Source organism: Macaca mulatta, chromosome 5 (assembly GCF_049350105.2).
Source record: "Macaca mulatta isolate MMU2019108-1 chromosome 5, T2T-MMU8v2.0, whole genome shotgun sequence".
Classification (NCBI taxonomy): Eukaryota; Metazoa; Chordata; class Mammalia; order Primates; family Cercopithecidae; genus Macaca; species Macaca mulatta.
The window spans coordinates 128,902,215-128,915,323 of NC_133410.1; the positions used below are offsets into that span (position 1 = coordinate 128,902,215).

Sequence of the window (13,109 nt, forward strand, 5' to 3'; positions counted from 1 at the left end):
GCATTTAGCTTTATAGCACAAGTTTTTCCATCTACAGTTACTATCTTCAAAGAATATACATCACAACGTTGACAAAAAAAATTCCTGGTTCCTTTTGAACAGTGTGCAATAAATTCATGATGTTAACTCCATGGTAAGTCAAATAGGCACCAAAAAATAAAAGGAACAATTACACACAGTTCAGTAAGTATCATTTTGGTTTTCTCCATGTAAAAATTAACCAATGAAATAAAACATATTAACTGTAGATGATTTGATTTCAGGAAAACCAAATTTCAAAATTACAATTACATTATTTTCCTCACGTCATCCTCAGTCATTGACAGGAATTTTGTAGGCCACCATGCTATTTACTTTGTGGATTGTAGTAGTAAATGAACGAAGGCGGACTTCCTCAGAATTGGTAATAAACTGTGGTCCCGACTCTTCCCATTTTTCAGGTACAACCAAATCTTTGTCTGTATAAATCAGCAGATCAAATGAACCTAAATTGGGGATAAGATCATTAAAGTACATTACTTTCTAAAAGTAAAACTAATCTTGTTGCCTCTCTTCTATTTTGAACAACTCACTGCTGGAAAAGGTCATTTGGCTTGGCCTCTAATCACTAATTTATTTTGCTCAATGAACATTTATCTTAATAAAGAAAATATTGTATCTAATTTCTGTGCAATTTAGTGATTGTGTTCAAGTAACCCTTATCTTATTTAATAATGGTCCCAAGGGTGGGTGCGGTGGCTCACGCCTGTAATCCCAGCACTTTGGGAGCCCAAGGTGGGCGAATCACTAGGTCAGGAGGAGATCGAGACCATCCTGGTTATCATGGTGAAACCCCGTCTCTACTAAAAATACAAAAAATTAGCTGGGCATGGTGGCGGGTGCCTGTAGTCCCAGCTACTGGGGATGCTGAGGCGGGAGAATAGTGTGAACCTGGGAGGCAGAGCTTGCAGTGAGCCGAGATCGCGCTACTGCACTCCAGCCTGGGCGACAGAGTGAGACTCCGTCTCAAAATAAATAAATAAATAAATAAATAAAAATAATGGTCCCAAAGCACAAGAATAGTGATGCCAGCATATTGTTATAATTGTTCCAGTTTATTAACTCTTACGATGCTTAATTTACATATTAAATTGTATCACAGGTATGTATGCATAAGAAAAACATCATACAGGGTTCATACTATCCATGGTTTCAGGTAGTCACTGTGGGTCTCCTTGTGGAAAGGGAGACTATGATACATTAATTTTCCTTTATAATGTTTTTTCTTCAATTTATATTACATAAATCTGACAAGACAAAATTGAATAAAGGGGTGATTAAGGCAGTAGCTTAGTCTTTTTGCCAATCAATTTAATCCAACAAGAAGTTGTATACTTACAGGAAACTTCCAACAGTGGCAGAAATGTCACCGTAGCTGTTATCTGTCTGATCACTGAACGGATTTCATCCTGGATAGCTTTCTGAGACTTTTCTCTGGGTGCACTGTCAAAAAAAAAAAAAAAAAAAAAATCAACAGTGCACCCAATCAATTAATTCATTTTAGGTTTTAAGTTATTTCAAACATAGTGGTAAGATTATTTATTTGATTAAATGCTCTCAACATCAAATAAGCAGTGCTTTAAAAAGGAGGTTTGTAAAAACTGTGAATGAAAGTATCCTTTGGACCTATAACCTAGTAGGCACAACATACATCCTCATTACTTCATTTATCCTGCCAGGCATCTTTTAGAGCTGGTCTTAGTGTCAGGTCATTTAGTATCAGATGACTAGAAAATCTGCCAATCATTTCAAGTTCAGGAAACTTCAGCATCTCTTGAAATAAAATAACAAATGCTATCTAAAATATTTAATTGGTATAATCATTTTGGCACTTTTAGTAATGCCTAAATGTCTAAATTCCTATTTTCTCAAATAAAACATTAAATTGTGTATCAAATTATTTTATAAGCTAAAAATTTCCTAAAATAAACCAAAGCCTTCAGAAGCAAACTACATTTCACTGTAAGAAATGGTTCCCAGTTTATAGAAAAGCATGCCTAGGACAATGCTAAACATTAGAGTATAAAGACAGACACTTCTCTTCCAGGGAGTCTGGAACTTTCAGAAATTTATCAAGTGTCTTAGGAAGTAGATGGCATTAAAGGAAGTACAGCAGAGCTACATCATAAATTGTGTGAATCTAATATAATTCCTTATAGTTAAAAACATCTTAGAACAATTCATTAAATGGTTCATCTAGTATATCATGTGTAGTTTTGTATATACCACCATAAATACTGTTTGAAAATTGCTGATTTAGACTAAAGGCAATTATATATATACAAATCAATGATATGTTAAACCGACAATTCTTTTCCACAGGTGACTGAGGATATCTTAGAAAATATAAATTAGAAACAAACTATATTTTATATAAAACTAGTTCAATATAATTAGAACTCAATTGGTAATAAAAACAAGTTTTGAAAAAATATATCAAAGTAGAAATAATGTAATTCCTACTTACCTGTCATCTTTTGCAGTCTTGTCACACTCAATATCAAACTGCCATCTTTCCAGGACCTCACCACTTTCAATATTTGAGATAACTACAACCAGTTTCTGAACTGAACACTTGTATAACCAATCTGCAACACATAAAAATGAAGGCATCTTTCTTGGTCCACTGCATCATAAAGTAGCTCTCTTCTCAGGTCCTACTCCCTATCCTCAGCAAATTCCTACCACTGCTATCTTGGACTTCCTCCTACGTGCAAGAAAATTTGCACCATCAATACTCTAACTTCTGTTTTCAAATTCTCAGTATCTGTACCAGGTACAGTAATTGGTGCTGAGGACAGAATACTGAACATATGGTACTTTCATCCTAATCCAAGATAAAAGCATAGGAGATGGGCATTCATCTACTCATCACACCAATAAATGACAAATTATCATTGTAATGGCTGCTATGAAAGAGAGATGTAAGATGCAATGAGAGCATAAAAGAAGGAAAATTTGAGCCACTTACGGAGGTCAGAAAAGGTTTGAGTTTAGCTCTAGGGATAAACAGCATTAAATATGCAAAAGGATAGGAAAGAAGATACAGGCCTCAAATACTCACAAGGGAAGAGCATATAACTAGAAGACTGGAAGCAGCTCACTACAAGTGCAATCAAGAAACAAACAAACAAACAAAATAAAACAATACAATCCTTGCAAGATTAATAGAAGCCAGACCACGCAAAGCCTGGTGGATCAAATTTAAAAAATATGCACTTCAAGACCAGTGAAGTCATTACTGTGTGTGAAGCAGGATGTAAAGCAATTAGTCTTGTATTTCAAAACTATCATTCTAGCTGTGATATGGAAAGTAGACTGGAGATGTTAAAGAGGGGATCTAGAGACACTAGTTGGTCCATCAGTAATTCGAGCAAGAGTTAATGAAAGCTTGTAGGAGGATAAACTGGTAGAGACGAAGCAGTAGGTAAATGTAAGAGATTTCATGGTTAAAATTTATTGGGTTTAGTCATGGTAGTAAGGAAGAAGCATGATTCAGGGACAGCTTCCAAGTTTCTTTTATTTCTGTTTGGACGGTTTAGCCACTGACAGAGAGAAAATTAAAGAGTATCAGTTTTGGATATGATCCTAAATTTAATTTTTAGTATGCTTGAGTATATGTTATCTCTGGGATAGCTACATAAAGATATAGCTGCTGAATATATGAGTCTGGAGAAAGAGGCTTTGGGATAGATATATAAGTTTGTGAGTTGACTACACAGAGGTTGCTAGTGAAGCTATACACAGGTCAGAAATCACCTATAGAGAAATTATAAAGACAGAACGGGGGCTCAGATTGAGCCTTGAAGTAATCTTGGAAATTGAAACAGCATATTCAGGAGTCAGCGAAGTTTTTGTAAAGAAACTTTGTAAAGAAAAATTACAAAAAAGAGTAATTAGTAAATATTTTAAGCTTATAGGCCACCAAGGTCTCTGTTGCTTATTTTTAAACAAACCTGAAGTGTAAAAATATTCTTAGCTTGTGGGCAGTGCAAAAACAGGCCACCTGTTGGATGCGGCCTGTGGGCCTTGTGATCCCTGGCATTTATCAACAACTTTTTATGAGTTTCACTCTGAAAAGGAGGAGACTGGGTGGTAATTTGTTCTTCCTTTAAAACTGGAGAGATGAAAACAATGGGGATAATTAAAATCAAAACACAGAAGCAGAAAATATAACAGAGAACAGGATCAAGACCCTAAAAAAGGCTAGAGGAAATGACATTCAAAACAAAACAACTGGCTGGGTGTGGTGGCTCACGCCAGTAATCCCAGCACTTTGGGAGACAGAGGTGGGTGAATCACGAGGTCAGGAGTTCAAGACTAGCCTGGCCAAAATGGTGAAACCACGTCTCTGGTAAAAATACAAAAATTAGCCGGGCATAGTGGCAGGCGCCTATAATCTCAGCTACTCGGGAGGCAGAGGTTGCAGTGAGTGGAGATCACGCCACTGCACTCCAGTCTGGGTGACAGAGTGAGACTCCAAACAAAAAACAAACAGAACAACTTGCCTCTAGGGAAGAGCAATTTTTCCACTTTAACTAAAATAAAAGGGAGAAGTTAAATAGGAAGGTCTAGACACACATAACGTGAAGTGTCATCAATGCAGTCTCAAAGGAGACAACCTAAAAACCATTGGCTTCAATGCAGTCTCAAAGAAGACAACCTAAAAACCATTGGCTTAGGCAATGCTTGCTTCTCTAGCAAATTAAGATGGAAACACACATCCATAGTTGCCTAGAGGTTCCAGGCCAAATGATCTGAGTGCAGCCCTATGAATCACTACAGATGATTTATTCCTGACCCCCAATTTTGGATGCAACTCTGGGAGAGGTGGACACTCCTATCAATGTCTTTCCTGTGTACACTTGAGAACAGAGGTCTATTCCCACACCAAAAGAGGTCTCATCTTGCTATTTTGACAATACCAATCTACTACAGCAGCAGTTCTCAACTAAGGGCAATTTTGTCCCCTTGGGCACATCTGGCAATATAATTTATGGAGACACTTTTGGTTGTCAGAGCAAGGTGGTTTGTTACTGGCATTTGGTTAGTAAAGGCCATAGATGTTGGTAAACATTCTATAACACACAGAAAAGCACCCACACCAAAGAAATATCCAGGCCAAAATGTCAACAGGGCTATCTTCCCTTGCCTGTCAATTTAAGACGTAACATCCACAGGTTGTTGAGGCATTCCACTCCTGTACACATAAAAGGCAAGGCAATGTTAACAGTTTATCTAGAGGATAGTATAGGTTGAAAGAGAGTTATCAAGCTAAAAAAGTTCACATGGCCATTATCGGAAGGGCATATTAAAAATAGGTTAGTAAAAATGCAATAAAAACGGCAAAACAAAGACACATTTCTGGTCAACAACAAAAGAAATAATTTCTAAAAAAAAAAAAAAAAAAAAAAAAGATGCCCACTGTAGTACTTTCAAAAATTTTAGAAGATCAAATGGGAGAAACATTTGAAAAATTAGAAATGAGAATCCTAAGTGGAGGGTAACAAGAAAGAGAAACTAACAGGAATTCTAGAAAGGAAAAAGAAATAGATGAAGAACAAGTATTCACCCGACAGGTAATACAGCAATTTCTCGAACTAAAGAAAAACGAACGTTCAGACAGAAAAGGCTTACTGAATCACCGGCAGAATTTTTGAAAACGACAAACAGAAATATGTGAAAAACAAAACAAACAAACAAAAAAACTGTGAGTGTTCTGTCATTTAGCAGCTAATCTTTTTCTTTTTTTGAAGTTTATCTGGTTGAATCCAATTTCCTTGATATTAATCTAATGATAACATTAGACTACAGAAAACTAATTAGTTACAGAAAATACATTATATTGAGAATATGTAGTGTATATTTTCTCAGATAGTGAACACCATTATAATTATGTAAAATTCCAACCTGTTCCATTTGGCCACATTAACTGCGAAAGCCACTTCTAAGGGAGTTGATGAAGACTATTTTTCAGCCATATCAGATTTCTTACATCAAAATATTCAGCCCACTCACAATGTAGTGGGGGAAGAGTGAATTTCTTCCATTTTATATATTATTTGCTTCCTCTCAACTTAAAATATATTTGAGATGTGAGTACACTTCTATTTGCAGAGCGGAAAAATGACCACTTGAGATGCTAAAAAATCTGCAAGACTCAAATTATTTCCAATGATTAAATACCTTTTAGTTGTTCCACCACATTATTTAGGTATTTTATGAGCTCAAGATCAGTAGTTACAAGCAAGGTGAGTCCGTATTTCTGCACTCGAGTAAAAGTTTCAGATGGATATATGCCACGCTGATATAAAATGCTGTTGATGCCGAATGCTGCAAGCAAAAGAAATGTTACAGAAAATTCATTATCACTGCATAACTCTGGAAAATAAAATATATTTGGATGTGGCTATATTTTCATTAGGCTATACAGCTATAAATGACTGAACACACGTGTATCTTGCTGAAAGCAGAGTAGGTACAAAGTGGCATTAAAAATCCTTAAAAGTCTTGTATCTAAGTAAAAAAAGATAATTGTTTTCACGTGCCAAGGAAAAAAAAAGCCAAAGTGTATCAACCTACTATTGCCAAATTTCACCTCATTGTAATCCAAGTCCAAATTCAGATTATGAGGCTAGAGGATGTCAAAATAGGCTGTTGCATTCGAGTCAGCAACTGACTGAATAGTCACTTTGCTCCAGACAAGCCTGTATCTTCCCCTTTCCCTCCCAAATCCTGCCAGGTTCCTTTACAACGTGCAGCTGGCCTGTTCGAGAACAAGGGTTCCCAAAATCTTGTTTACCGCCAGCCTCATGCCTAATAATCACTTAGAGTGGGAGGGTGAGGGTGCTCTCGCAGTTAAAAAAAACACACACATACACACCCACACTGGGACCCACCCCAGTCACGCTGTGTCCTGTATCGGAAAGTAAGGGGTGGGAGGTGGGACGGATCTGCACTTAAAGGAAGAAACGCTCCGGAAGAGGCTACGCCGCGAGGTAGGCCCCAGCAGCACGCAGGCTTGCAGCTCCACGTTATAGCAACGCGTCAGGAGGAACAGCCTGCAGCCGCCGCTCCCAGATTACTTCTCCGGTCTCAGAGGCCGAGCTGTGGGCCTACTGAGCCGCCACGACTCAGTTCCCCCCAATATAATGGCCGGCGCGAGGACTTACAGAAGAACTCGGCCACGATTTCAGCGCTCCCGCGCAGGGTGATTCCCTGCTCCCGGGAGAGCTGCAGCGCCATGGCCAGGGACACAAACAAAGGCACGCACTTGCACTCGGCGGACAGCAACCACAGCGGCTCCCACAGCACTTCCCCGCCAAGCGTTTCAAAAGTAACGACGCAGCGCGTTGTCCGGTCCTCTGCGCAGGCGCGACGAGCCTCTAAGCCCCGCCCCACGCGGCGGGGCCCTGCCCTTTCTCTCCGCCTTCCTGCGATCTCGCGGGAACGGCCGGTTTGCGCAGGCGGAGTTGGTGGACCTGCTCGCGCTTGCCGGTTGTGACACTCCGGTAGGTTTAGGTTAGGCTGTGTCTTCTGGTCGTGGTTTACTAGTTGGGGCCGAGGGAAGAAGATGTCGATTCCAATTTCAGTAGCCGCTCTCTAGGCTTATGAACTGAAAGACCAAGGAGCACAGTTTCCGAGTTTCAAAGATACTTTCAAACTGAAAGGAACGGTTTGCCAGCTGCGCCCGTACTGGCCCATGTGACCCCTAGTGAAAGATCTAAACTTCCGCTAGATGCTTTGGGAATTCCTAAAGCGACTACGTGCACAGCAGCCAACCCACAGCTTTAGAGGGTTCGCCTTCTGTGTGGGAGCGCGGCTTTTCCCGAGAAATTGGGTTAGGGATTAAAGAGAACTGCATCCTTTTTTCTGCCCTTTGTCCACGTCTGTCCTGGGCTTAGGGCCACCCCTCCGAGGCCAGCGGGGTAGGCAAGTCGGGCGGTAGGGGGCTGCATCCGGAAGTCCAGGCTGCGTTCTGTCCACCCTGCCCACCCTTAGGGGGCAGGACAGGAATAAGGTCACCTCACCAAAGAGGCCCATCAACATTGAAGAATTTTTCAATGAATCTTGACTCACCAAACTCAATGACTTTTCATTGAAAAGGGTGAGAATTATTAAGGACATATTGCACAATTAATGTTCATGTCCATTTTGAAAGAAGTTTATTCTTAAAGCAGCTAGGAAGATATTTGTAAAACGACGCCTGAAAAACTCTCATATCTGCCAGACATTATAAGAGAAATACTTGAGTGTTGTTAGTTTTCCGTTTGCTGCATAACGAATTACCACACATCAGTGACTTCAAAACAACACCTATTCGTTTTCTCAGTCCTGTAGGTCAGAAGTCTGGACGTGGCATTGTTGACTGCTTTGCTCAGTCACACAAGGTTGAAATCGAAGGGTCTGCAAGTGGGATCTCATCTGAGGTTTGGGGTCCTTCTAAGCCCTCTGGCGGAATTTCCTTGGGGTTGTTGGACTGAGGTCCATTTTGTCTCGCCAGCTGTTGGCCAGAGGCCAGCTATGTTTGTCAGCTAGCCCTTCCACAAGCCTTCTCACACTTCCCATCTCTGTGATTTCGGGGAGACCCCAGCCCCTTTTAAAGGCTCACCTGATTAAGTCAGACCCAGTCACATCTCCCTTTTGATGAACCTAGTCCCAGAAGTGATATCTGCTCATATTTGTAGTTTTCCTACCCAGACTCCGGGGAGGGGATTATGTAGGTGTGCTCTCTAGGGGCCAGGAATGTGGGGAACTGGCTTAGAGTTCTGCCTGTACAGTGTTGTATATCATGTTTTGATCAGTTTGAAGAGTAAGGGATGGGTGTGATAGGTTGCAGGCTGACTTGACCCAGTAAATTTTCCTTAAATCCTTTCATCTCTGTGTGTGTATAAATCACAATCCTTGATGTGAAGAACAGTGTCAGGGAAAGTGCGGAGTAAGAAGCAAGAGAGTTGGATGTCCTTCGCGCCTTCCACTGGAAGCTTGGGTAGAGCTAGAATTTTGGCATCACGCTGGTAGAACATGGTGCCCATGTTTTTCCACATAAAAACTGCCTCTTGTTTCTAAGGAACTTGATATTAACAATCAGCACTTCCGGAAAGATTTTCTTGAGTTTCATGGTATTGTAGTTTTTAAGTTCTCTGAAGCTACAAATAATTTAGTATAACCTGGAAATTCTAGAAATTAAAAGACTGGCATAATTATGATTTTTCTGTGTACAGAGGAAGTACTAAATGTCTGTACCCTATGAGGAGACATAAGACATGAGGTTTAGAAGGAATGGTCTGTGTCTTTTGAGGAGTTTGTAGTCTACTTCGGTTTAAATATTTATACTTTTTTTTTTTTTTAATGAAAATTCGAAGTTCATGAGTTTGGCCTTATCTGGTTTCTGCCTGCATGGGAAGCCCGCTATTAGATTACTTTCCTCGTCTGTCTGCTCCTTTCAATAACTTGGCCCTCCATGTTCTTTTCCACCTTAGTACTTTCCATAATGTACATTCCTTCTCTACCCAGAAATTTCACTTTATCTGCTCAGATTCCTAATTATATTCACACTCTTTCTTAACTTAAATGTTACTTTGCTTAAAGACATTTTCGTTGGCCCTTCGGAACTGTATAAGGACCTCTCTGAAGTATTTTCATAGCATTCATAGTGCTACTTCAGAGCATTTCTTTTATGGTAAAAAATTGTATAATGATTTGTGTTATACCTGATCTGTTTTCTTGTATCAAAAATAAAATTAGGATGAATCTAAAAGTTTATTGTCATAGAAAAAGTACAGATCAGACTCTAGGAGACTTCAAACCAAGTGGGAAGGGTGGTAAGAAACTTGCACTCAGCAATAATGGCACAGCTTATAAGGATAAAGGAGGAAGCATTTGGAGCTTTTCCATGATTGGTTCTTATACATTAAGATTTTTTTGTGGGGGGCAAACAGCTGTTTAAGTTGATTTGTCTATAGTTGATTGGCTTAATTTCACAGAATCATACTAACAAAAATGTAAAGCTTGTGTTTTGTGTTTATGATTAGAGCATTTCAGGGAAATCAGGATGACTTAAGCTTTCGGTTATGTGGTTATGGGCAGTTGGCCTTGATGTATATCTAAACTGTGACTTCCATGTTTATTTTATTTATTTTTAACACCTGTAAGATCCATGATGGCATTTAGTGGATTTTCAATAAATGTTTGTTGAATGAATGAATATTTGCTTAGGAGAGCTTTATGGAAGAATCCAAAACATTTTCTAATTGAAGAATAGGTTGGATGGATGAATGAGGTCACTTTTAGAGAACTGTGAATACCCATCTGTGTTGATTTTATAGGGGGTACCAGGGTTTTCTAGGTTCTTAGGATTGACATAATTAAAGGGGCATTTTTAAAAAATGTTAATTCAGTAATGGTTGTAGAATGGATTGTGTACAGGACAGTCTAGGGTAGTGACCTCAAACTTGATCATGTAGAAGAATTACCTGTGTGTTTTGTAAATTCCTGGCTTTTATTCCACCTTCTCCAGAACTGGTTCAGGCCACACTGAAGCACCTGAAGTATGCTGATCCAAATTGATACATGCTGCAAGTGTAAAATACCAAATTTCAAAGACATCTAAACTAATGGATGTAAAGTATTATGTTAATATGTTTTCTCATTGATTACATCTTGAAAGAATATTTTACATGCATTGGATTACATAAAATATATTATTAAAATGATTTCACTGGCTTCTTTTTAGTTTATTTTCAGAGTGATTACCATGACATTTAAAATTATGTATGTGACTCATATATTTTTATTGGACAGTATTTGTCTACAGTATGGGAGTCTAGAGAATGATATGTTTTAACAAGCATTGCAAGTGATTCTGATGCAAGCTCTTAGACCAGTCTCTAAAAAACAAGATACTGTGATGGATATTTTAGCATGCAGGGCTAGGAAGTTGAGTGTCTGAAATAAATGGATGCCAGAGAGGTTGAATAAGAAGAGATACTTTAGGAAAAGATATTTTGAAACAAGGACTGAGTTGATGATTGATAATGGAAGAATGAAGTGGTAGTTCAGATAAATCTGAGGTGCCACGTCTGCAGTACAGGGTAGTATTTGATCCACATTATGGTAGGAATAGCTGCCCAAACTCTGAACTTGTGCTAGTTCTTATTTATCAGAGTAGCACCCAAGATTCTAAAAGCTTTGGAGGGACTTCTTCCACATTAACTTTTGGGAACTTTATTTGCCATTGACCGCATCTTATCAAATACATGCATACTTATCTTTACAGAATGTTTCAAAACTTGTTTTCAGTTACTTTAGCTTACTTTTCTTTATAATTCAATGAAATCTTTTTAATGTGTATTGTTTAGGGGAAGGCTATTTGGACAGGGAGAAGAATAAATTAAGACTTTTTTCTGAAGAAAATTCAAGCAGAATGCATAACCAAACAAACTCATATTAATAAAAGAGATAAAGTGTGTCATAAACAGGCCTATATTTTATAGTAAGGTGCTAAAAACAGAAACATAATTTTCTAAAGCTAAAATCAAATAAAATTTTAGGATGAAAGTGACTTAATTAATGATTAGTTGAACAACCTTAAAGATATGGAAACTGAGGTCCAGAATGGCTATACAGTTAGTCTCAGATTCAGTATCTTGATAGTGGTATAGTTAGCAGACAATCTAGGGTTTCTGACTTAGTCTCCTTTTAAATTATATCCATTTGAAGACATTCTGAAAAATGTTCTTTTTCAAAGGTTATTTTGAAATAAAAACAACAACCTGATTTTACGCTAATGATTTTTACTCAATAACCTATACACATAACTTGTCCAAAAAAATGGCAGTTATTTAATACGAACCATAATTTTTTTGTTATTATTGTACTTTTAAGTTCTAGGGTATGTGTGCATAACGTACAGGTTTGTTACATATGTATACTTGTGCCCATATTGGTGTGCTGCCCCCATCAACTCGTCAGCACCCATCAACTCGTCATTTACATCAGGTAAAACTCAGTATGCAATCCCTCCCCCCTCCCCCCTCCCCATAATAGGGCCCGGTGTGTGATGTTCCCCTTCCCGAGTCCAAGTGATCTCATTGTTCAGTTCTCACCTATGAGTGAGAACATGCGGTGTTTGGTTTTCTGTACGAACCATAATTTTATGTAGATACACAAAGACTTGCAACTGCCACAAGGTGGCACCGTATGCATGTGAAATACTACCTTTTAAAACCAGTAGTACATGCTTTAGTTCAAGGAAAAATGAATTTCTTATTTTCTAAGGTATTAATATGTGTGGAATACTTCAGAATGACATGTGGAATCATAATATATTACAAAACTGGTATCCTTTTTTGTTTGTTTCTTTTTTGAGACAGAGTCTTGTTCTGTTGCCGAGGCTGGAGTGCAGTGGCATGATCTCGACTTGCTGCAACCTCTGCCTCCCAGCTTCAAGCTATTCTCCTGCCTCAGCCTCCCAAGTAGCTGGGACTACAGGCACTTGCCACCTTGCCCGGCCAATTTTTGTATTTTTAGTAGAGACGGGGTTTCACTGTGTTGGCCAGGCTGGTCTCAAACTCCTGACCTCGTGATCCGCCCAACTTGGCTTCCCAAAGTGCTGGGATTATAGGTGTGAGCCACCGCGCCTGGCCCAGAACTGATGTCCTTTTAAACATTTAATATCCTCTTAAGCATTTAGTATACACACATACACACATGCACACATACTGAAAACACACATACACAGGTTGAGCATCCCTAATCTGTAAATCTGAAATCTGACATGCTGTAAAATCTGAAATGTTTTGAGCACTGACATAATGCTCATAGGAAATGCACATTGGAGCATTTCAAATTTTGGATACTAAATCAGTAAGTATATATAATGCAGATATTCCCAAATCTGAAAAAATCCAAACTCTGAAACACTTCTGGTCCCAAGCATTTCAGATAAAGGGTACTTAATACTGTGTGAGGATTCATGTATATGTGTGTGGTGTGTGTGTGCGCGTGTGCACATACACCATTTAATTTGCTTATTCGTACTTAGAAAACATTTTTTAAAGTATGTTATT

At 38.7% G+C, this 13,109-nt stretch overlaps 1 protein-coding gene and 1 long non-coding RNA gene across 2 annotated transcripts in view; one reads left to right on the forward strand and one right to left on the reverse strand.

The window, feature by feature from the left end:
- Window positions 1–306: 306 nt before the first annotated feature.
- On the reverse strand, window positions 307–7,359 carry MAD2L1 (mitotic arrest deficient 2 like 1). Its single transcript, NM_001195813.1, has 5 exons — window positions 7,212–7,359; window positions 6,226–6,372; window positions 2,507–2,627; window positions 1,379–1,482; window positions 307–485 (listed from the first exon to the last, which is right to left on the reverse strand). Exons 1-5 carry the CDS (start codon window positions 7,282–7,284, stop codon window positions 313–315), a joined length of 618 nt encoding a protein of 205 aa, NP_001182742.1. The 5' UTR covers window positions 7,285–7,359; the 3' UTR covers window positions 307–312.
- Window positions 7,360–7,509: 150 nt separating this feature from the next.
- Window positions 7,510–13,109, forward strand: part of LOC144340998 (uncharacterized) — a 179,799-nt gene continuing 174,199 nt past the window's right edge. Inside the window, exon 1 of the long non-coding RNA XR_013417552.1 lies at window positions 7,510–7,550. This is a non-coding gene — a long non-coding RNA (uncharacterized LOC144340998). The remainder of the gene's footprint in view (window positions 7,551–13,109) is intronic.